This window comes from Mesoplodon mirus, assembly GCF_964341445.2.
Source record: "Mesoplodon mirus genome assembly, chromosome: 1".
NCBI lineage: Eukaryota > Metazoa > Chordata > Mammalia > Artiodactyla > Ziphiidae > Mesoplodon > Mesoplodon mirus.
This window is the reverse complement of record NC_138976.1, coordinates 225,808,265-225,833,064: the sequence shown is the minus strand read 5'-3', so window position 1 is coordinate 225,833,064 and position 24,800 is coordinate 225,808,265. Positions and strand designations below refer to the sequence as shown.

At 47.5% G+C, this 24,800-nt stretch overlaps 1 protein-coding gene across 3 annotated transcripts in view; it reads right to left on the bottom strand.

Moving 5' to 3' along the window:
• Nucleotides 1–8,011: 8,011 nt before the first annotated feature.
• Nucleotides 8,012–24,800, bottom strand: part of GATA4 (GATA binding protein 4) — a 79,744-nt gene continuing 62,955 nt past the window's right edge. For 2 of the 3 annotated variants that reach the window (XM_082622604.1, XM_082622603.1), the window contains exons 3-7: nucleotides 20,210–20,379; nucleotides 19,066–19,191; nucleotides 12,081–12,168; nucleotides 10,404–10,531; nucleotides 8,012–9,341 (exon numbers count right to left, since the gene is read on the bottom strand). In XM_082622604.1, coding sequence (XP_082478730.1) covers nucleotides 9,159–9,341; nucleotides 10,404–10,531; nucleotides 12,081–12,168; nucleotides 19,066–19,191; nucleotides 20,210–20,379 — 695 coding nt within the window. In that variant the 3' untranslated portion in view covers nucleotides 8,012–9,158. The remainder of the gene's footprint in view (nucleotides 9,342–10,403; nucleotides 10,532–12,080; nucleotides 12,169–19,065; nucleotides 19,192–20,209; nucleotides 20,380–24,800) is intronic. The other variant, XM_082622605.1, reaches the window with a different exon arrangement.

Genomic DNA, 24,800 nt, shown 5'->3' with positions numbered 1-24,800 from the left:
GGCCCTGGGGAGGTCTTGGCCAGCATAGGGAGACAGGCCCAGTCCCTCCCCAGGTTGTGTCCTGCTGATCCAGGCGGAGCAGTACGGGTGGCCCTTCTACTGAACCGGCTAGGGCAGGAAGTGAGGAGAGGAAGGCTGGAAGGTCTGGGCTACTGAGGGTGCTCAGCACAGAGGAGCCCTGGAGGGGGGATGAGGTTTGAGGGGATGGTGTTTCCATCCCCCCTGGGCCTTCTGGTCTCCCTTTTTCTGTACCTGGCCTCTTCTGGGAACAACATACCCACCACAGGATGCCAACTGCTGTAGGATCAAGCACACCCCAACAGTAGCTTCTGGAGCCCCTAACTCCCCATTCTGTAGACTCCGGCTGAGCTGGGAAGGAAGCCAGAGCCACAATCCTTGCCTCACCTCTTGGACTGAATGCCTGGTGCCTAAGAGGGCTCTTCTGAGGCCGAAGGGTTGTAGAGTTGAGGAACCACGTGGGTCACAGCTTACCTCTGTCATTTACAGTATAGCTGTTGTTTGCTGAGCACAAGCACTGTTCTAAGCTTCTTACATATATTGCCTCAATAGTAGTTATGGGGAGGCAAGCAAGTCACAGTACCTCTGAATCTATTCAGCATGAAGTGGGATAGCTATTTCATGGTGTTATTATGGAAATATCACAAAGCAAGGTTTGTAGCAGGGCCCAAGATTTTGCCTTTTCCACAGGCTCCCGGCTGCTGCTGGTCCAGGGACACAAGGTGGAGCAGCGAGGACTTCGGAGCACAGTGGTTGGCAGTTGCTGGGCACTTAGTAAATATTCTTTGAATGAATGGCTAAGTTAGATCTTAGATACGAAACTCATAAACTGTAAAGTGCGGTGCAAATGTATACAATCACCATTCTAAGACAATAAAGCTGGGGAATCTGCCTGGAGAAGGGCAAGCTTCCAGAAGCGCAACTCTACAGAATAGCAGCGAAGAACACTGTTGCTGCATCAGACTACCTGGGTCCAAATCCCACTGCTCAGTGGGCAGAGCTGGGCAAGTAATTTAACCTTTCCATACCTTAGTTTCTTCATCTGTAAAATGCAGTGAAATGCCTACCTCACTGGGTTATGGTGGGATTTACTGAGATGATTCACCTAAATCTCTTAGCACTGAGCCTGACATATAGCGATAGATCAATATGTTTTTAGTTATTATTAGTTGCGTCCTGGACGGGGAGGGGGGGCAACCTCAAAGCCCACAGGAGCCTGGGCCTCAGCACTACGGGGGTCAGCACCCAGTTTTCTAAGGGCCATGGAGCCAATTTCTCCCTCTCCCTTTGTGCTGGTGACATCTTAAACAGGGTTAAAGTTACAATGCCCATGAAAATCGATTAAAGCAAGAAAGGATGTGATGGAGAAAAGCAGTAGGATGTGGTGAGAAATCAGACTGCCAATGAATGAGCTTGGGGTCCTGAACCACATGGAGGAGGTTTCATGTGTCTCTAGGAACCCCTGGGGAGCCTGGAGGGCTGAGAGTGAGGCTCCTGGGTCCATTCCAGTTGCCCCTCTTTTTTGGCCTGTGGATGGTGAGCCCTATTTTCCAGTGGTTCTAGGGCCTTCTTTCATCATGTCTAAATTGGAGAATTCGGAACCAAGGATTCTCCCCCAACTTCTAGAAAGACGTTGAAAGACTTCATCTTGGAGTGGGACCCCAGGTTGTGCGGGGTTTTCAGCTTTTAGGTTCCCACTCTTTGGGAGAGGCAGGGGGGTGGTGTAAAAGCTCACATTCTGCAGTCAGGTTTGAATCCTGGTTCTGCATGTACTAGTTCTGTGGCCTAAGGGAGCTACTTAAAATCCATGGGCTGAATCTTCTTCGTGTGCAAAACGTGGTTGTGAGGATATAGGAAAGTTTTAATGGATGTATAAAGCTACTTACTACCGCAGCTGATTTGCAGGAGTGCTCGTTAAGTGGCAGGTACTTTTTTTAGCACAATTTTCGGGGTGGTCTCAGATTGAATGTTTGAAAATCAGGCTGTTGCATTCTGGAAGCCACAGGAAGAGAACGCCGGCGCCCCCAAATGGTGAGCGCGTTAACTGCAAGGGAGGTATCTTTATGCCAGTCTCGGCCTCCTTAGTGAGGGTAGGTGCTCAGTAAGTGCCCCTCTTCCTCATGCCAGCTCTGTGGCCTTGGGCAAGTTCCCTCGACGATGGTGGGACAAGAGGGTTTGGACCCGATGATCTCTGAGACCCCTCATGGTCTGTAAATGAGTCAGGCATGGCCTCCCAATCCAGGCATCCTTTTTCCTAGTGGGGTTATTTCCCTTCAATTCGACTTGCCCTGGTCAGCTGAGGAAGGAAACCTCAGCAATACTACCCCCAGTGCTTAGCAGCTCGTGTCCTGTAACCACCCCCCATACTCCCACAGACCTCAGGGCCAAACCCTCCTGTAAGGAAGGGGCTACCAGGAATTCCTCAGCCCTGTCCCTGTGCAAACTGCTAGATTTTAGGCTGCAGGACCTCCAGGGGGGCCTAGAGCAGCTCCAGGGGCCTTGACAACTGCCCTGAGACTGTCCCACTGCTTTACTTCATAGTTAAATGGCAAGGTTTGCTCTGGGTCCCAAGTACCAGGACACCCTGGTCAGATGGAGCTGACCTGGTCAGTTTGACCAACACAGCCTTGCAGCCCTAGACTAAACTGGAGCCTGAGTGTAGGCGTTCTTAACCTGGGGAATATGGAGAAGTTTCCAGAGTTCATAAAACCCCTGAAATTGTGAGTGGTGTATGTGTACCACTCATATATGTGTACCTTTCTAGGAAAGTGGTCATGGATTTTGTTACATTTTCAGAGAGGTCTGGGACTCCAAAAATTAAAAACAAAAAACAAAACAAACAAAAAAAAACACTGCCCCAAATTGCAGAAATGACTTTCTTCAAGCATTCTCCAAGCAGGACCCTGTTCCGGTCCCATAACCTGAAGCGCCTCTCAAACCTCATCAACACAGCTGGGTAGTGAGGGAAGACACCAAGGTCATTTGATGGACGTAAGAAAACACACCACAACTACAGCATGGCATGCTGTCCCCATCAGCGGTAAAAGACCTGAAAATGTTTCCCATCGATCTGCTTCCTCCACTGAAATCAGCTGTCAGAGCCTACAGTCCTTTCTTCAATAGCTCTTCAAGATGGCAAATTTCTATTCTTTGAAGGGGCGTTTAGAATCAGGACAGGTGACAAAAATTGGTCAAGTGATGTAATTCTATTTGGGCCACCCCAATTCTGTTTGTGGCTGAGAAGCAATAAGCTTGGTTCTCTTAGGCTGATCCAGGCAGGTCTGGAGAGCCTCTAAAGGGAGTTCCAACCTATGTTTTCACCGTGCCTGAAACAGTGGAATAAGTAGTTTCCAAGGCAGCTACTTTGAGAGGCAATGCTCATTTGGATGAATAGCTTCTGAAACATTTTTAAACCTCATTACTTGGGTCACAATAAAGGTACTATTTTCCCCTTGGAGAACATCCATCCGGAGTCCCCAGAGGGAGTACGTTCAAATCTTGGGGCCCTGAGATTTCATCCGTACCAACAAGAGTATGTAAGACTCAGAGAGATGAGCCACTTTGCTCAACTTGTGGTTTCAGAGCTGCTGGTCCAAAGTCCTGGATGCTGTATCGAATTCAGTGTGACCCCAGGGATGAATTTCTTCATGTCTTTTCCTGACCATCCTCACAGCTTGACAGCACCAACCAGGCATGGGACTTGTGCTCCCTGCGTGATACCAGATATGGCAAGGATAATTTCGGATTATTTCTGCTCTCACAACTGCTTAGAGCTTAAAGGGAACTTAAAGATTCCCTCCTCCAAAACCTTTGCAGATGAAGCTGCTGACGTGAAGAGCAGTTTGGTGAAATGCCCAGAGTCACACAGCTAGACACTGGCCAAACCTGGACTAGAATTCTGAAACCTCAGAATCCCGTGTCTGGCTCTTTCTGGTGGGCTCCTCCCTTACTTTTCTTTTCTTTCTTTCTTTTTTCTTTTTTTTGGCCGTGCCACACAGCTTGTGGGATCTTAGCTCCCCGACCAGGGATTGAACCCGCGTCCTTCGCAGTGAAAGCGTGGAGTCCTAACCACTGGACCGCCAGGGAAGTCCCTCCCTTACTTTTCAAGAAAGCAGAAGCACGGGTGGAAATGGGTACAGAATCTGTTCCAGGAAGTGATTGTATGGTAGTGGTCCCCTCCGAGAGCCCCCGGGACCCAGAGATTCAACCAATAGGACCCCATGAGCCATTTTCAAATAGTCAAAAAGCCCCAAGGTAAACATCTATCCGATAGCCATACCAAGAGTGCAGAGCAACCTAAATCGAGCATCTCTGCCTAAGATGGGAATTCAATCAGCTTAGTGTTACGGACTATCTGGTAGCGGAGATGAGCAGTTATGCTTTCTGTTCTTTTAAAAACTGAAGTGTAATTTATATGCAGTTTGGGTTTTGATCTATAAAAAGTGAGAAAAGCCCAAATAATTATGTAGACAAAGTAATTTCAAAACATGGACACTATGGTAGGGCTGGGGTAAAGGGGGAACTCTGGCTGTGGTAAGTCTGGAAGCCACATTAAGGAAATCTGCAAGGATGTTAAAAGAGTCGGGGGACAGGAAGACTTGCTGAAAGTGTTTCCAGCCCACACCACTACAGAGATGTCTGGGGGATTCTCTGAGTAAGTACAAAGCAGTGGAGCACATTAGCTGGTATCACTCATTGCTTTGTTCAGCAGAGTCCTGGTCAAAGGTCTGTTTAGGATTCTGTTATTTCAGTCTTACCTCTTTTGTTTCCCAGCCCAGCCCCAAAGTCTTCAGATAATCAAGAACCCTAGAAATAACGGATATTTTCAATTTTTTTATTTTCATGAGTTCTAAAGGAAAAGGACAGAGGAGGAATGATGATAGAACTAAATATTTCACGTCTAATTACAACCCAATTCATCTGAGTAGATCTATCTTAAAGCAGCAGCACAAGAGACTACAATACCTTCGTTGTAACAGGGGTCTACTGTCAGTGTTCACTAGTATCGCTTGCTAGTATTGAACTTCATCTGAATTAAGTCCTGCGATCAGAGATTCACTGATTTGGAACTTCCAAACTGCCCAGTGATTTGAACTTCAAGTACATCTGGTTAAAAACCTATGCAGTCACATGTTTATTTCTCAGGTGAAGCGAGGCCACCACAGCTGTAGGACAGAAGGCAGTCACCGCAGAGCAGGGAGGGGATGGAGTGTGTGCGTGACGGGGTGTGGGGATCTCATTTATCACCCTTCACTCAAGAGAAGCTCCCTCTTTGGGTCTGTCTGAAAACCCCCTCGCACAGGGCCTGCCACCGCTGCTAAGCTGGGGCCCAAGAGTACCACCCAGTACCTTGAAGGCTTTTCCTGGTTCCACTGTTCCTGTTAGTCCAGAGCACAGCTGGGCTATGTATGATCGCCTCTTTCTGTAAAACTAAACCCACAATCCCCCAAGCTTCAACCAGTGATCTAGTCACACACAGACCCAAAGAAAACTGGACTTTGAGAAACTAGGTCTGTTTTAATGCCATTCTTGCTTGGATTATTTAGTTCTCCTTGTTATTGAAGTCTTTTTGCAGACGTTACAGCTGCAGCTACTGGAGGGGAGATAAAGATCGCACAGGAGCCAGGGTGAAATAGAGCAGCAGTGCTCCCAGGAGGCTAAGGAACTGAACGAAAGCAACAGTGTCCAGGGCAGGGAGCCCTCAGGAGCATGGATTCCACTTCCCAGGCTAAACCTGGAAGCTTTGAGGCTGGTCCTTGGTTCTGGGAAGATACATATCTGTGTAGTTAAGGATGGTGGCATGTTTGTGTTCCAGCTTCAAGCAAGGCAAGGATGCAATCTGAAGAGTAGTTTCCAATGTCAGAAAATGATTAAAAAACTGAAAACCAGTCACCTCCACTCCAAAAGCAGCTTTCCAAATGGCTGTTTCTCATGCCCTAGTATCCAAGTCAGTAAGTTCTGTGGGCTCGGAAAGGGGGGCACGTCAAATAAACTCCAGCCCAGCTCCATCTGAGGCATGTTCAGTGAATATAAACTTATTTTCACTACTGTCAACCCAAGCCAAACATAATCATGGCTAAATCTGCTACTACTCACCCCCTAAAGGCATCCAAAAGTCAAATATTAAGGATTAATGCTCTTGACTGTTAAAATGATTTGACCTGTGCTTCAGAATTTTTGTCATAGTGAGAGGTGAGCCCAAAAGGGAATGTGAGGGATGTCTGAGCCCGAACACATGCCACTGGCTGCTGCACTCACCGTGTTAGGCCAGACGTTTCTCGTTGCTGGCCCCCTACTCCCGCCTCCAGCCACTTCCCAAACATCTGGGAATTGTATCCTTTCGAGTATCTTGACTGGTAGCAACTTGACTTACTCTGAGGATGCATTGATTTGGGAAAGCAACCACGTCTGGTGAGCAAGGAGGCTGAATCAAGCTGGATTTTACCATCTGGAGTGAAGCATAAGTTATGACTATATAAGGAATGAGGTCAATCTTCTGGTATTGTGTGTGTGTGTGTGCATATATGTATATATATATATATATATATATATATCCTTCTGAAAACCATTCCTAAAGGGAAGTGGCAAAAATGTTTCAGCAAAGACTTCATCATCAGAAAACACGTCCTCCCCAAGGCCAACATAAATCCTGGTAGGTTTTATTTTTGGTTTTGAATCTCTTTTGTTATTCTTTGCTAGAGTTATCGGTTACTCATCCCTTTGGATGGTAGCTGTGTTTAATAGCTTTGGCTATTAGCCAATTAAAAGGCTTTTCTGATTTTACATAGAAGAATGGTTGTTATAGTTTTTTTTTTTCCCTTACCTGCTCAAAAATAACCAGGGTGCTGTGAAAGGTCAAAGGCTGCCAGTTGCCCACTGGGTTTGGCATAAGCCAGCTGAGAGGCAGGAAGCTACCGCCAACAGTTCTCAGTGGGGGTGGATTTGCCCCTCTGGGTTCCCTTCCACAGGCCTTAGGGCCACTCCCCTCAACCCCACCTCACTTTTAAGATGAAGCAATTAAGCAATTCTGTAGACTAAGAAAGTGAAGACAAAATGGACAAAGGAGAAATTTGCACCTTCTGTGCCACTGGTGTGGAGCACCACTGACCCCCTCCAGGGGCTTGTTTGGATCAAACCAGAAAGGAGAAGATGGCAGAGCACGTCTAGCGCACGTCTCAAACCAGGAGGGCTGGAGAGACCACTGCCCTGCAGCTCGGCCTCATGCTCCAGCCGCTGGTGTACCCGACGGGAGGTCTAAAAATGCCCCCTTCGTCGGGAGGCAACTTCTGGGCCACAGGAAATTTAGTTAAGGGCTGGTCCAACCCTCTCCTAGGAAACCAAGCCTAGAGGTTACCTGTCAAGGGCACGAGCTCGTCCTTGTCACTAGCCCCCGTCACACACAGAGGATGCCCCGGCCAACTGCCGAAAGGAATGAAGGGAGAAACGATTCAGACGCAGCCTGTGAGCGGATCAGCAAAGGGGCCTCAGTGGCTCAGGGCTGCCTTGCAAAGGGCAGCAGCGAACCTCCCAGGAAAGACCTCAGAGGGAGGAGGAGAAGGGAAAGAGGAATACAGATAAATTTATTAGTTAAATACTGATTTTACAGCCATTTCACCTTAAGACAACGTTAGCAGGTTTGTAGATTAAGGAAGGTATATGAAGGCGGCTTTCTTAGAAGAAAGCGATGTAAATGATTAAAACAGAACCTGGGTTTAAAGATACTCTCTGCTACCGCCAGGAGGATTTGGGCTGGGGGCTGGGTGTTTGGAGTAGCACAGAGGAAGGCCAGTCTGCTACATTCTGTTGGCAGCCAGGACACGGAAGGAAGCGTCTTCGTGAGCCCAGGGCCAAGGGCAGAGATAGCAACGTGGAGAAGAGGCCGATTCCCAGCCCGCGAGAGCGGTAGGGCACCCCCCCCACCCCCCCATCCCCGGCCGCCCACCCGATGTCTTCTCTCATCACTCGTCGTCTTTCTTCCATGAGCTGTGTAGTGTTGGTTTGAAATTATGTTGAGAAATCCCTAGCATTTGGCCTCCTGGACAAAAGACTGCTACTGGAGAAAGGCCGTGGGTGCAGGAGCTGCGCCCCTCGGACGCCCTCGGCCGGCAGTCCCGGCAGCAGACGCGACTCCGTGGAACCACGGCGCATGCGCAAATTCCAGGCTGACAACCCCGCTCCGCGCAGCGCGGCCCCAGGCCCGGCGGTGGAGTCCAGTAGACATGCTCTCCAGAAGGCTCTCCAGTCTTGGATGAATGCTAGTCAAACTTGCTTCAGCACCAGAACCGTTTTTGTTCTTACTCAGGACCCCCCTGAGCGTGATGGGGTGGAAGAAGGATCTGGGGACGTGTTCAAGCTGCGGGCAGAGCTGAATCACCGAGAGCAGTGGACGGGCGCTTATTTTCACAGGCCTCGGGGACGGAGAGAAGGAGCGATTTTAGCCGCGGAAGGAACTTGCGGGGAGGCGAAGTTGCCAGATTGCGAGTTTGCCGAAGCCTCTGCGGTGGGAGAAGCGGCCCCTCCTCCATCTCCCCACGGAGCCTCGGGTAACACTGGCCCTACCCCGTGTTTCTGGAGTCAAGACTCAGAATGAGGGGTGCAGGTGTGCCGAGCCGGAAGGGGAGTGTTGGGCGAGGGCAGGACCCGCTGAGGGGCCGAGGCGTCCAAACACATGTCCATCAGATACCCTGATTCAGGCTGGAGCAGGGGCCCCGGCACTGCCCTCGGAGGGCACTGCCCTCGGATCCCCCGTGCCAGGAACACCGTGGAAAAACCACCATTTCGGGCCACAGCGGTGGAAAGACAAAGGGAGAAGGACATCTCGTCTCTTGTCACGGGGGGTGAGGCAGAAAATGAGAGTCTGCAACTCCATGGAAGGGGCTTCAGTGTGCTCTAGCGAAGGGGGGGGGGCGCTTCCAGATCGGATCTCTCCAGATCTCTCCAGTCCCCCACCTTGAAAAGCTATCCAATAAAATCCAGCGCCCGCTCCCCTAACCAAATCATTGGCTTCAAGTTTCTTCCCAGTTGTTGTCTGGAGTCATTCCCAGACAGAGCAGGCCGGCCCCTGGGAGCCCAGAGCCTCATCTCTGCTGTCCTCCAAGTCCCAAGTCCATGCAGGAATCCAAGGAGGGAAGGAGGTGACATTATGCAGTGATTATGTCCCCGTGACTGTCAGCCAAGGCCAGGCTGTTCCAAGGGTCCTGTTTGGAGCTGGCCTGCGGTGACTGGCTGACAGAAGACGCATAACCTTGAGGAGAGAGCTTCAGGGCCGAGAGGACTGGGTGGATGGAGGACCCGTGGCCAGACATCGTGCTGACCGAGAACGTCTGAAAGCGAAAAGTATAAGATGCGGTCAATGGAATCCCCTCCTGGGGCTCAGGAGGGGTCTGGGCTGGAGAGGGGAGCCCCATTCCACAGCTGTGCCCAGGCTGGCTCCCACCCCAGGAAGGGGACACGAGGACAGGGCCAAAGGAAAAGGGCAGGAGAGGCATCAGGCAACACTCTGTTTCCCTGACCCCTGTGCTGTGGGATGCAGGGGGTCTGCGTGACTCATCAGCTGCTTCTGAGCACTGACCCAGTAGCTTTGTGACTATTCTGGTTTCTCAGAAGCCTCTGACGGTTACACGAGGCATTTTCTACAGTCTTTTCACCATCAATCTCCATTTTCAGAAGGAAGCCATCCCCCCCTGCCCAGGAGTGGCTCCTGGCTCTCCTGGCCCCAGGGCACCAGCTTCTCTTCACCCTGACGGCAGAAGGCTCCTTAGGACTCGCCCACCTCAAGTACAGGCGGAGAAGAGATCAGAGTTAATGGGAGACCGTGACCAAGCTTGGGGGCATCCTGATCCCACATGGGGGAACCACACAGGGAAGGGGCTAGAGGAGCAGGACTGCCATCATATCTGACAGAGGGAAATGAGGGTCCTGCTGGCCCGTCTTCTGGACACACATGTGAAGCTGGACCCGCAGCCAACCTCATGACGACGGCATCCTGCCTGTGACCTCCTCGCCAACCCCAGCCCGCCCGCCCTGCCCCCTGCAGCTTCTACACCTTTGCCCACGCCAGGAGGGGCCTCCTCCTCCCCTTCCTCCTGTTAAGATCTACCCACCCTCAAGGCCAAGGTCAAGCCACCCTTACTTAGGAGACAGCCTGGCCTAGAAAGCCCCGCTCCGCCTCCCACACAGCGGCCGCACTCTGATTCCGGTTGTAGCAATGCTGTGTGCCAGCACACGGGTCCCGGCACAGAGGAACCGCTAAACGTGTGCATCACGGTCATGTGTCCAAATCGCTGTAGCTTGATCCGATGTGCTGAAACATATCCTGGTGCAGACAGCCCCTCGCCTCGGGCGGGGGCCCGGCCGCCTGGAGTCTACCCCCCAACGAGCAGTACCTGCGACAGGGAGCTGCCGTGCCCGTAGTGGGATGAGAGCCCAGGCTCTGTCTTGATGGGACGCATCTCTTCCGCGCTGCTGCTGGAAGCACTGGTGGTGGGAGGGAGGCTCTCACTGCCCGAGGGACCTGGAACAAGGCAGAGTCAGGACACCCAGCCCAGGGGCAGGGACAAACGGATGGCGGCCCTTGGAGACAGCCAGGGCAGATCCGCGCTAACGGCTTATCTACATTTGCTGGGGAGAGAAGCAGGGTCCTTCCATCAGTGCAGGGCAACGGTTCTCACAGTGAAGCAGAAGTAGCAGAATTTCCAGGGAACTTTTTCAGATGACAGGCTCACCACCCCTCATCCCAGACGCCTGGGGCTACGTGTGTCTCAGGATTCAAACTTTTGGATTTTAAAAAGGACAAAGACTGAGTATTACAGAATACCTGCAGCGGGGTCTGGGACAACACCCCGTAATTAAATACATGAATAGTTCTACAGCAAAACATGGGAATATTCGCACATGGGATAAATGAAGACTATAACTAGCCTGTGTCAGTTCAGATTACATTTTACTGCCAAATCTAGCTCCCTGGATATGGAATTTCGGATAGGGGATTGTACACCTGAACCGACGCCTGCTCCCGCTGGGACCCCACCATGCAAAGAGGTGAAGTTCCCCAGGGGAAGGTGCTGTTCGTATAAACAATGTGGAAGCAGGGAGAAAGGCCGAGGACCTGGTGTGACCCACTGAACGCTCTGCTAAGACGTGACCGCCAGAAGGAGCGAGCCACTGTCGAATCTGGAAAAGGAGAACTTTGGTCATGTTCTCAGCAGTGGAACAGGGAAATTTATCTGACTTTGTCAGGCCTCAGATTAGAAGATAAACTTTCCATCCTATCAGCCGACTTAATTTCTCCACAACTGCCACATTTTCCAGTGAAATCTTTAATTTGACAGCAGTACTGAGGAGGGAGTGCTCTTGGTAGGGGATCCGAGTAGTCCTCGTTCTGAAATCTAGAACTTGAGAAGGCAGAGTATATATTGAACAGAATATGGGGCCTGAAGTGAAAACACTTGGGTTTAAACTCCAGCTCTACCCATTCAAAGCTGTGTGACCCTTGTGATGTCACTGCCCTCTCTGAGCCTCAGCTTGCTCATTAGTAAAAGGGAGATCATAAATGGGGTTTCATGGGGGTCTGTAAAGATCAATGAGATAATATTTGTGAAGGAGCTTTGCAAAGTACAGAGTACTACATGATGTTATTTATACACTGGCTTACAAATTAATGTTACAAATCAATCTGAACATGACCCCCAGGACCCTGTCTTCCTGCACCCCACTTAGCCCAAAGCGAATGGAAAGAAGTTGAGTTCCTGAAGATGGAGGAACCGACTCATGTTCCTTTTTCCTCTAGGCCCTCAACCGGTCCAGCTGGACCTCTGCAGTCTTTGCAACTGGCAAAACCCAGGCCACAACATGAGTGGAGCCTGCTTTAAAAGCTCCCAATATGTTCCATGGTGATGTTACTTTTGCACTGGGTTATTCATTCTGTCCTGAACGGCCGGGGATGGACGATGCTATCATTACACCCTGGTAGCCTGGGCTGGCCCACCTGAGCATACACGATGCTCACACACTCTGAGAGCTACTGAGTTATTCATATAATTACACATCGATCTTTTTCTCACCTGCTGGTGTCTTCGATTTGTTAAGGTTCTTGGGCTTCCGTTTTCTGGTTTGAATCCCCTCTTTCCTCATCGCAAGAGGCCTGGGGACCTAGGGGGTCACAAGTCAATATACGTGGTTTTCCATTTGTACCTAATCTGTGACATTATTTACCCCCCCACACACACACACAAATACACAATGAGAAGGCCAGATCTATGCAATTCCTCTACAAACCTTGGGGCTGAGACTGAGTGAATCAGGCCTGGAACTCCTGCTGAGCAAGAAATCAATTCTACCAAAAAAAAGTGTGTTGAGCATGTCTATTCCATGCTGGGTATTATACTAAACTCTGGAGAAACAAAGACCTAAAGACACAGTCCCTTCTCTCCAGAGGTTCACAGTTGGGAAAGACAGACAAATAGAAGATAACCAGATTCATAGATGATGAGGGAAAATAGAAAAGAAACACTGAACTGTGTCCCGGGCTGGGGAAGGGAAAGTGGCACATGGGCACATCAAGGCGGGCCTCCCTGAGCAGGTGATGCCTGGGTTGTAGGAGACTGTCAAGTAGATGAGGGGCAGACATTTCAAGCAGCAAGAACAGTACGTGCCAAAGCCACTAACTGATCAGCCACACTGGGACACTGTGCGAGTGAAAAGGGGGTGCTATTAATAGTTATGCCGAGATCATGGGCACACCCTGAGGCGGCCTGGAGAGTGGAGATGTAAAGTCACCTACACGGAGCAGCTCTGCACCGTGCTGAGCCTGGCTGGGGCAAGTGGTGGTTTCCATGGGTGTCGGGAGCAGCGGGGACAATGGTGGAGAGACTGCCCTGTGGCCAGTGCCTGAGTCCTTTATGACAGCACTTTAGGGCATCTAAATTCTCCTAAACAGGCAGTGACTGTCGGGCATCACACTCCTGAGCCATTCAACATGCCTAAACAGGTGTCGGGGGCAGGCCTGCAGGGTCATCTTTCTACTATTTTAAAATAGTGTGCCTGCCCCACATCTGGCTTCTTTCAGGCCTGGCCAACCAAATTGTTTAGCCCCTGGTCTGTGCTAGTCTCCCATATGGGACTAACAGAGGCCACACCTGCAAAATACAGAAGGACAAGTGATGACCACTTCGGAGATGTGAACATGGAATTGTTAAGAAAGAAGTGCAGGGAATTCCCTGGCTGTCCAGTGGTTAGAACTCCGCACTCTCACTGCTGAGGACCCGGGTTCAATCCCTGGTCAGGGAACTAAGATCCCACAAGCGGCACATGGTGTGGCCAAAAAAAAAAGAGAAGTGCAGTAGCATACATGAACTCGAACTGCCTTCTAGTCAACTGAGAGTCAGATAAGACAGCACTCCCACTCGTGGAGGAAAGTATCCTCCCCTCCCCGCCCTGCGCCCACCTCTTGAAGACCATCCTGACTTCAGAAGAATCCTGTCCTCATGTTCATCCCCACCCACCTCAGTACTTTTTTTAAAAAATTGTCATAAAATGCACATCACATAAAAGTTACCATCTTAAGCATTATCAAGTGTGCAGTTCAGTAGTGGCAAGTGTACTCGCATGAACGGATAAAGTCACCTGTGACAGTATAGTGTAAAGAAAGGGAATGCTTTCTAAAAAGACTTCGCAGATTTTCATTTTGAATTTTAAGTGGCAATTTTGAATTTCAGCTGCCAGTGCCAACCTCAAACCTGTAATTCTTAATATAGACGTTAAGATTGTACTCGTAATTATGATCAGATAAATGTTAATTGGTTTTCCTAACTTGGTGTCAGTTTCTAAGGATAATTCTCCTCTTAGATGCCATAATTAAATGTGTTTAGAGCTGATGATAAATTTCTTAATCTTAATTATCCTGGGAGTATTGTCCTAGAGACATTATGTTCTTATGAAAATTCCAAATACCAAAAATGCCACACGGTATTTTGACATAACATAGTGATGGTGGGGAGAAGAAATGCATGTGACTGAGAGAGTCACTAATTCAGTGTTTATTAAAACTTTTTTTCATCAACCCCACCCCCAAAGCCTTTTAAACTTTTTTTTTTTTAAACAGTGCCCCAATGAATTTTTTTTGGCCGTGCCACACACACAGCTTGTGGGATCTTAGTTCCTCAACCAGGGATTTAACCCGAGCCCTCGCCAGTGAAAGCATGGAGTCCTAACCACTGGACTGCCAGGGAATTCCCCCAATGAATTTTAATATCATAGATATGCTGTATATGTATTATATCTACTTTATACATGAAAAGACTAGGGTTTTTTTTGGTCCTACTTGGGGGTGACACCACCCCCATTTGAGAATGCGTATTCTACTATATCTTTTTTAAAAGGAGAGGGGACCTAGTGATAGACATTTGCATTGGCAGATGTATCTTTATGTGTGTCCAAATCTTGAAGCAGTATTTTTTTCTGCCAACGTCACTAGAAAATAGAAGAACTTCGTTTTCTGCTAGTCACCATCTTTTTTTGTTTGTTTGTTTGTTTTTGTGTTACGTGGGCCTCTCACTGTTGTGGCCTCTCCCGTTGCGGAGCGCAGGCTCCGGATGCGCAGGCTCCGGATGCGCAGGCTCAGCGGCCATGGCTCACGGGCCCAGCCGCTCCGCGGCATGTGGGATCTTCCTGGACCGGGGCACGAACCCGCATCCCCTGCATCGGCAGGCGGACTCTCAACCACTGCACCACCAGGGAAGCCCCAGTCACCATCTTTTAACAGCTGTGCTTTATACCCTTCCCACCATAGGCATCAAACAGATCATTTCCCACTGGCTTTGGAGGTCTTGCCAGATTCTTACTTGATTTATAAATGTATCATAAATAGAATCATTCCGGTTCCTTCTCATCTATAAAAATCAATTAGAATCCTAGGTGAATGAATTTATTTTAATTAAAGTTGTTCATCATAACACGTTGATAAATGGCATTGAAATTTTACTGATGAGTCGACTGTCATATTCAAGTAGGCTGCTTGCAGGAACTGATAGAACTATTGGTTGATTTAAAATGTAACACAGATGCCAAAGTTTTAGTGTACATTATTACCTAGACTACTGAATTATCTTTGTAAAAATTTCCTCAGATGCTATTTACAGGTACCATGTAATATAGGCTAATGTGCAATTCTATTGGTAAACTGCCTTGCTATGATTTTTCATGTAAAGTATGTCCTCTAGTATTGATATAGAGTATGTCTATTCACCAGCCTACTGAAACCTAGTGGTTTAAAACATGATTATTAAGAAATAAATTTTTAAGAAGACTTTATTTAGGTGGGATCTAGAGGATGTGATAAGTACTTTTGACTTCAAAATAATGAATTTATAATTGGCCTCTGTCTAAAAATTTGAATTGCAGTGGATTTGTACCTAAACACAATCTTATGCATAATTGTATGAAATTTGGTATGGATCAGAAAGGCTTTCCCTCCCCACTTTTTTTCCTTCTATTTAACTGTGGGCTATTAGCAGCCATATCAAATCCAATCATTTAAAATTTCCAATGCACCTATAATCCTTTTATCCTTATTCTAAGATTATCATTTCACCTCTTAATGGATTGAAAAAATGGTGAGGATACTTTACAAATTCACTCAATCACTGTCAATTTAGTAACTCTTAATAACCTTAGTTAAAGTAAAAGCTCAACTGCTTGTGCCTACTATAGAGCCGTTGAGGAGACGTGGCAAGAGATCTGCTCAGTCGTTTGCTTTGTAGACTTTATCTAGAGGGACCAGTCAATATTTTATTAAACTATGATATGATTAGAATGGTTATGGTTGTATTATTGCAGGTCTGGGAACTATGCATTAAATGTGTCGAATGAATTTGGGATGCTACAAAGTTATAAAATATAACTGAGCTGTTTCATTTCAGGGAATTTCCAGTCAGTGTAACCATTTTAAAATATTTTAGGATGAAAATAGTTTAAACCATTTTTTTAAGCTTGAAATCCTGAACGCTGTGCTTCAAGCTGACTTAGAGGTAAACCTACTGGGGAAATAAGTGACCCACTTACAGACTGAAGCCTCTATTACTTCAGAAAGATGTTCTACATTTTCTGGCATCCTAAGAATAAAATTTTATCTCTGTAAGTACACCTCATTTCCATTCTAGTTAGGACTAATGGATCCTCGTGTGGCAAAGAGCTGGACAATGGAGAAAACTGGATAGCTGATAATCCAGATAGTTCTTAGCACTCTGAACAACCTCAAGTACAGCCATCCAAGCCAGTAATTACATTGTTGCATTATTTCTTTGTGAAATTTGCCTCTTGTCTGTACCCTTGAAATTGAATAAAATTTCATGAGACTCCTTAAAAAAAAAAAAAGTTTACTTGCACTGCTATGAACCATCACCACCATCCATCTCCAGAGCACTTTTCATTTTGCAGAACTGAACTCTGCTCATTAAATGGTCACTCCTCATTTCCCCCTCCCCTCAGCCCTTGGCAACCACTATTCTACTTTCTGTCTTTAGGAATTTGACTCCTCTGGGACCTCATGTAAGTGGAATCACACTGTATTTGTCCTTTTGTGACTGTCTTCTTTCATTTAGCACCATGTCCTCAAGGTCTATGCATGTTGCAGCCTGTGTCAGAACTTCCTTCCTTTGGAAGGCTGAATAATATCCCATCGTATGTGTAGACCACATTTTGTTTATCCATCTGTCCATCAATGGACACATGGGTTGCTTCCACCTTTTGGCTATTGCGAATAGTGCTGCTGTGAACATGAGCATACAAATATTTGTTCGAGATTCTGCTTTCAATTCTTTTTGGATTTATACCAGAAATAGATTGCTGTATCATATAGTAATTCTATTTCTAATTTTTTACAGACACAATCCTTTTAATACCTACATAATATTCCTCTACCAGTTCCTTTTATCATTCCCCTATTGAAGAACAATAGTTTCTTTAACCATTTTCCTCCCAAAGGTTTTTTTTCTCCATTTTCATTATTACAATGATTCAACAAGTATCCTTGTATACACTTCTTACAAAAGTTGACCCTTGAACAACATGGGTTTGAACTGCATGGGTCCACTTAAATGTGGATTTTTTTTCAGTAGTCAATACTGCAGCACTACATGATCTGTGGTTGGTTGACTCTGCACATGTGGAACCACAGGTAAGGAGAAATCACGTACATGTAGGGCAGACTGTAGGTTAGACATGGATTTTCGACTGCAGAAGGTTGGCACCCCTAACCCCTGCAGTGTTCAAGGGTCAATATGAGTATTCTTTTTTTTGCTGTACGCGGGTCTCTCACTGTTGTGGCCTCTCCCGTTGCGGAGCACAGGCTCCGGACGCGCAGGCTCAGCGGCCATGGCTCACGGGCCCAGCCGCTCCGCGGCAATGTGGGATTTTCCCGGACCGGGGCACGAACCCGTGTCCCCTGCATTAGCAGGCGGACTCTTAACCACTGCGCCACCAGGGAAGCCCTGGGTATTCTTAACTATATTTTTAGACTTTTTTTTTTTTTTTGGCTGTGTTGGCTCTTTGTTGCTGTGCGTGGGCTTTCTCTATTTTTAGACATTTTTAAGCTCATTATAACAAGAAAACATGAAAAGATGCATGAGATTAAGTTAATAACAACCCCTCCCATCTTACTACTATCAATCCTCTGCCCATGAGGCAATTGGAATAACAGCCTGTTTCTTACATTTTAAAAAGTTCTCAAACGTGTGCACATGTACATATCTATATACATAAGTATGTGTATTCATCCATCCAAAAGTGTTCAATGTATATATAAGCAACTACATATAAATTATGTTCTCCCTCTTTCTTTATAAAACTGGAACCACGCTATGTACAGTGTTCTGTACAGACTTCGTTCTTAAGCACTATGTAATGGAGATTGTTCCAAATTAGAACATAAAGAGCTTTGGTAATTCCCTGGCAGTCCAGTGGTTAAGACTCTGCACTTTCACTGCCAAGGGCCCGAGTTCGATCCCTGGTTGGGGAACTAAGATCCCACAAGCCGTGTGGCCAGAAAAAAAAGAGGCTTGTAGAAGCTCTCTGTATTCTGGAAATATTAATCTTTTTTCTCATGTATGTGTATATTGGTTTTACTTTCTTGGGGTATCTTTTTCCATACACTAAAATGAAATGTTATATAATCAAATATATCTAATTTTTCTTTTATGGCTTAAGAGTTTGGAAAACTTGCTGAAGAAAACGTCTCCTCCCATCCCCAAGGTTATATAAATACTCCCCCTCTACATTTTCTTCTAGTATTTTTATTGTCTCTATTTAAAGATGTTTTACGTTTCATATGTTTAATACATCCAAATTTATTGTTGCTTTTGGTAGGAGGTAGAGGTCAAGTTTTCTTTTTGTTTTCCAGATTATGTCAATACAATCATTCTTAAAAAGCTATCCCTTATCCATTGAATTGTTACCTTTGTTATATATCATACTACCACACATATAGACTATTTTTTAGTCTCTTCAACTGTGAAATGGGAATTAGACTTATGTAATGTTAAAGATGGAAATGATGTTCCATAGCAATGTCTCTGTTATGCTCTGAATGTTTGTGTCCCTCTCAAATTCATATGTGCACAAACCTAACATGCAAGGTGATGGTACTAGGAAGTGGGGCCTTTGGGAGGTGATGAGGTCATGAGGGTGGAGCCTTCATGAATGGGATTAGTGCCCTTATAATAGAGACCCCACAGTGCTCCTTTGCCCCTTCCACCAAGTGAGGACACAGTGAGAGAAGTCTGCCACTGGACAGGGGGTCCTCCCTCGACCCTGCTGGCCTCTGATCTCGGAGCTCCAGCCTCTAGAACCATGGAGGTTAATTGCTATTGTTTAAGCTGCCCAGTCTATGGTATTGCTATAGCAACCCTAACGCACTACGACAGTCTCTAAGGTCCCTTCCAGATCTACATTTCTTTGTTAAGAAGGAGAAAATGAATTATGATCTGCAGGGAGGAAGAGGGGTGAGACCCGAGCGGTGGAGGAAAGCGCAGGACACTGTCGGGGGACCCTTACGCCGTGGAGCTTCATGTAGAGGCCGCAGGCGTTGCACACGGGCTCGCCCTCGGCGTTGCGGCGCCACAGAGTGGTGGTGGTAGTCTGGCAGTTGGCGCAGGAGAGGCCCACTCGGCGGGAGGCGGACTGCAACACAAGAGACAGACCCTTCAGGTCCAATGACAAGGATATGGCAGGCGCCGCAGCATCTCGCTTCACGGGCAGCGAGCGTGGGGCATGGCTGTGTGAGAGTCTCAGACCAGCCACCGCACCCGATGCTCAGATGCCACATCCCTAAGCCTCTCCTGGGGGCGTGGGAGCAAAAGGGCTGTGCTGCAGGGGATGGCAAATCCTGGTCATAACTGCGGCGTCAGCAACATTATCAGTCACTCGCGTCAGGGAAAAGCCCAGCAAGCCCTGCACACTGTAGGCAGAAAAGCTTCTCCCCAAAGTAGAACGAATCCGAGCCTCAGGTGCTGGGAGTGAGTGGGGGGTGAGGAATTACTGTGTCCGAGTGTCTTCAAAGACTGACCTCAAGAAAGGGAAGCACTAGGGTTTATCCCCTCTGTTCTTCTTTCCCTAATATCTGTGGAAAGCTAGTTCGAATTGGTCAAAATCAAATTTTAGTCGAAAAGACCAGGAAACTAGGAGACAAAAACTTGGTTCCAACTCTTCCCCAGCCACAGGGCCCAGCACGCCCCACATAATCTCCCTGGTCTTTGGGTTTATCAACGGATCGACTGAAAACAGGGTGAGTCACAACACAGAAAGGATGAATTAGCCTTCCTCGTGGAGCTGTGAACACAGGAGATACACCAGACAGCGCTGGGTCGGGGAGCAGGAGGTCTGGACTCTGGTCCCCGAGGGGAGACTCAGTATCTAAGTGACCACGGGCAAGGCCATAGCTTTTCTGAGCCTCACTCTTCACTTCTGCACAATGAAGGGGTTGAACTCAATGGTCTGGACCATCCTCGTAGCTCAAGCCAACTCTGAAGGTGTAAGAAATTACTATTTGCCACTCATCCAGCCCTTCAACCTGCACCTTCTCTGAAACGTGACTTGAAGCCCCAAACTCAAAACCGGGAAGTTCCCACCAAGGCCGAGCCCTGAAGCCAGGAGCTGACAGGAGAGAGGCCTGGCTGCCGGGCGCCAGGCACTGGCTTACCAGGCGGCGCTGGGGCTTGATGAGGGGCCGGTTGATGCCGTTCATCTTGTGGTAGAGGCCGCAGGCGTTGCATAGGTAGTGTCCTGTCCCATCCCGCCGCCACAGCGGGGTGGACATGGCCCCGCAGTTGACACACTCTCTGCCTTCCGAGAAGTCGTCAAACATATCTACTGGGTGGGAAACAATACAGAGGATTAGTTCTCTGTTTATGCCAGAAATCTCACAGTGGAGAATCTAGACACCAAGGAAATAATGCCTTCTCCTTGCAAGGAGCGGAAGACGGATCACCCTGGGCTGTCTGGCTTTTCCTCCCTCGGCCCTAACCCTTGGCAACCGGCTCAGAGGGCTGTCCTGGCAAGCAGACCTTACCCCCGGCATCCCAGACACAGCAGGCTCTCCCTGGTCATGAGAAAGGGAAGGGCGTGTGGCAGAGACCACGAGCGCCTGGATTTCTCTCTCTTCAGAGCCTGGGGGTGGGGGGGGGTTCACCTAACACTGAGTTCTACTCAAGACCTTCTTTCTCTCTTTTTTCCCTTTCAAAATTGAGATTCCATTTCCTTTTCAATAAAAATATAATAAATATTTACTTCGGGACAATTAAGTGCTGGAATGTGTAAAAAAATATAGAAATCATACATAATCCTGTAACTCAAAGATCACCATGATATTAACATTTTGTTCTGTTAGATCCTTTGCAATGTTTTATATATTGACATGTTCTTGTCTACTTGAGGTCAAGCTGTATCATTTTGAGCCCGTTTTCTCACTTCATACCAAAGCATTTCCCCACATTAGAAATTCTTTATGAACGTATTTTAGTGTATATCATCCCATGCTGGTACTGCACCATCCTTTAACTATTCTCATTCAACTTCTACTTAGCCAGTTTCTGACTCTTGTAGACACCGCTCAGTTTGAAAACTAATCTTAGCATTTCTGGTTATTCCTTAGGATACTCCCCTAGACGTAGAATGACTGAGCCAAAGGGACTATATTTTTCTGAAAGTTCTTGAAATTTTCAAACGTTCCTGCAGAAAAAGGCAGTAATTCATTTTTCTCATTTCAATGTATCTGTATGATATGCTGTGTCATAGTTTGACATTTTTCTTGCTTACTGGAACATAAAATAAAGGTGCATATTATGAGCAATGGTGCTTTAGAGTGGAACCCGTCCACAGGAACGTGGCCATCCCTGCCATTTCCCTGCACTCGCTCATAGGCCCCTCCCTCCCCATCACCTTTGTCTTCCATGTCTATAGAATTTAACAACTGACTCATCTCACTGGTGGCCATTTCAGTCATCCTGCTGAGACAGGCTGGGCCAGTTTCCTTATTCCTTGTGATCTACATAAAGTCTGGCTTAGAACTTCCAGAAGTCTCTCTGACTCCATGTATATTCCATGTATACAAAATGCTTCCTATTTTGAAAATTTTTATATCCTTCCTAAATTTTCTGTCCCTGAATACAGCCACGCTGGTGTTCAGATTGTTCTTGTCCTACTACCAGAGGCAAAAGTGGATTTTTCTCTAGTTCGGGGGGAGACTTGGGGAGGAGGGTAAAAGCTCTCCCTCCATCAGCCTATCCCCTTACCCTGGGGTTTAGGGCCACACATTCTGCTAGTTCTGTGGCCTCGCTACCTGCTCTGAGGGAACTCGGGCTGGAGAAGAGGATGGTGGAGGCCCTCTCCTCAACTCTGGGTACACAAACAGTCATTTGCACCTGCAAACAAGTAACTATGAGTAAACAGTGTGCAGGTGTGAGGGGCTGTTTGCTCAGGCCGGGGAGCTGAGCACACACCGGTCACAAGAGAGGCTATTTTTGCACCTGGGTCACACTGAGAACCCTCCAGCAAGGTCACCTGCCTTGAGAGCTGCACATGACATGATGACTCCTGTTCTCGGCTTGCTTCCCCGAACGCGGGGGGAGGCGTGGAGTGAACAACCTGCCCGTCACCCTCCACCTGCCCTTGCCCGGTGGCCCTGCTCCCTCGGCCCAGCCTTCCGGTGAGGGGACTGGAAAGGCCAGGGGAGCTCACCAAAGGCCCTCAGACCAAGGAGGGGTGCTGGCAATGTCCTCATTTTGTAGCATGTTTGCAATCAACACTAGATGGCGCTACAGTCTCTAAATTGATCCTCTGCATTCTTGTCTAAATCAGGATGGAGGCCTTTTTACATCACCTTTCCAGTCCAAACCGAGCACAACCCAATTAGTCTATTTTTTTTAAACAATGAAAACATTTAAACATATTAAAAAGTGGCCCAACTAGGAAAATGAGCTCTTATTTAATCACCATCCAGCTTCCAACAATCTGTGGCCAGTCTCGTCTCATGTACACCTCCACCCACTTTCCCCCATCCTGATTTCTTTCGAAGAAAATCCCAGACATTCTGTCATTTCACTCATAAATATTTCAGAACGTGCCTCTCACCGATGAAGATTCACACTCTTTTCCTTTTAAAGATAAGCAAACCAAACTCTTTCCTATGTTCCAGTTCATCTAAAGAAGGCTGCATAGGGAGAGGGTCTTTCTCCATCCATTCCTCTTTTCTGGAGGGGAGATTCCCTTTTGTCTTCATATTTATTGTTTTACACCCAGGACAGGATCTCAGCCAAGGAGCCTCCCTAGCAGTCCTGGTCGCTCTGCTGGTTACTGGCCTGACTACCTTGAGAACCCAGCACCGAGGCTTGCCTTAGAGATGCCTTCTTGCCACACGGAATGGGTTACACAGTCAAGCAACCATTTTACAGGCTGGGGAAAGGCACTGGAGGTTGGCAAGTGTGTATTTGTCACCGACAAATACTTACTGAGCATCTGCTATTTCAGCACTCCGATAGATGTCACAGGAGCTCAGAATGCTAATGACCTGGCTGGGCAGATTGGGCCAGAGTATCAATAATGAGTAAATATTACTGAATTCATTTGGGCCACATATCTTAAACAAGTTGGGCATTACGGTGGCAGAGACTTCTTGCCTAGGGTAGGAAGTGCAGAAGTCCCAGATTGAAGAGTCAGGTGTTACAACAGCAGCCAAAGGAAGGATGGGGAGGTGGAGGCCGTGCTTCCTAGAAGCATCCCTCAGACGCACCACATCTCCTTACATCCCAGCACACCTCCAAATGGGCAAAGTTTCCATATCTTCTACCAGAAAATCTTGCCATCCGACCCACTCAATGGAACGTTACATAATTGTAAACGATGATGACAAAGACAACCTGACAATAAAGAAAGATGCCTACCTCCCATGTTAAATGAAAAATGCATCACGCAAAACACCAAATACACTGTGATGGCAGCTGAGACTACCAGGAAGGGGCTTCTATTAGGCTAATCAAATTGTATAGACTTTTCATTTTTATTTTTTTATTTTTAACATTTACTTAATTATTTTTGGCTGCGTTGGGTCTTCGTTGCAGTGTGCGGGCTTCTCATTGTGGTGGCTTCTCTTGTTGCGGAGCACGGGCTCTAGGCACGTGGGCTTCAGTAGTTGTGGCACGTGGGCTCAGGAGTTGCGGTGCACGGGCTTAGTTGCTCCGTGGCATGTGGGATCTTCCCGGACCAGGGCTCAAACCCGTGTCCCCTGCTTTGGCAGGTGGATTCTTAACCACTGTGCCACCAGGGAACTCCCTGGACTTTTCATGTTTAAAAACACCGTTCTGTAATGTTATAATTGCTTACTTTTTAAAATGTGAAAAAAACATAAGAACGAAACAAAAAAATTTTTTTGATCACCTCAAGCAGCTCCCAGTACGCTCTGGGGGAAGGGACTGTTTTACTCTCTTACATCTGACACATACATAAATTTCCCCCCTTGAACTGAAGAAGGGAGAGAAAGAGGTTGACACACTGCTGTTTAGCACCCTCCTCCTCTGGGGGAGGTGGGAGGTGACAGGCTGGGAGCCCCAAACCAGCACCATCATCTGACGGTGTGAACCTTGCTAATAACCACTTCATCAGACATGCACTGGGTAGAACTTCCCGAGGGCAAGTGGGCAGCAGCCTGATTTCTAATAAGGAAGGGCACAGCCATGGCCTTGAATTACGAAAGCCCCACCCACGCAGTGCTGGGCATCACGGGAATGGGACCAACCACTTAGAAGGTGGTGGGAATCCAGCTCTAGGAAGTGGGTCAGCTTTACCCCACATTCAGAGGAAAGACTTGTAATAATAGTTGTAAAGTACTTTGTAAATAAGAGGAAAAACTCACAACAATGGTTGTAAAGTGCTTTGCAAACACCGAATGAGATAACAATGATGGGTTATTGTCAGGGTTGGAGGGTTTGGGAGGGAGTGGGGACAACCAGGCAGAACCTTGGTGCCTGGATATTGGGGGAGGGACAGCTAAAAGAGCCAGGAGATCTGGGAATCTGACCTTTTCTCAGAAGTGTAAATTGTATATCACTCTCAGACTTGGCCCAGCTTGAGACTTGTGGGCAGGGAATGAACTTGCAGGCAGGTTGACAGGTCTCGGGGCTCTGCTCATGGGAAATATTAATTCATGACCATTTTAGCAACCAAAGGCAGAAAATGAATTGTGCCCTCACCCCAAGAATGGGGGTCTAACTCCTCACTTCCATTCACGCCCCGCTTAA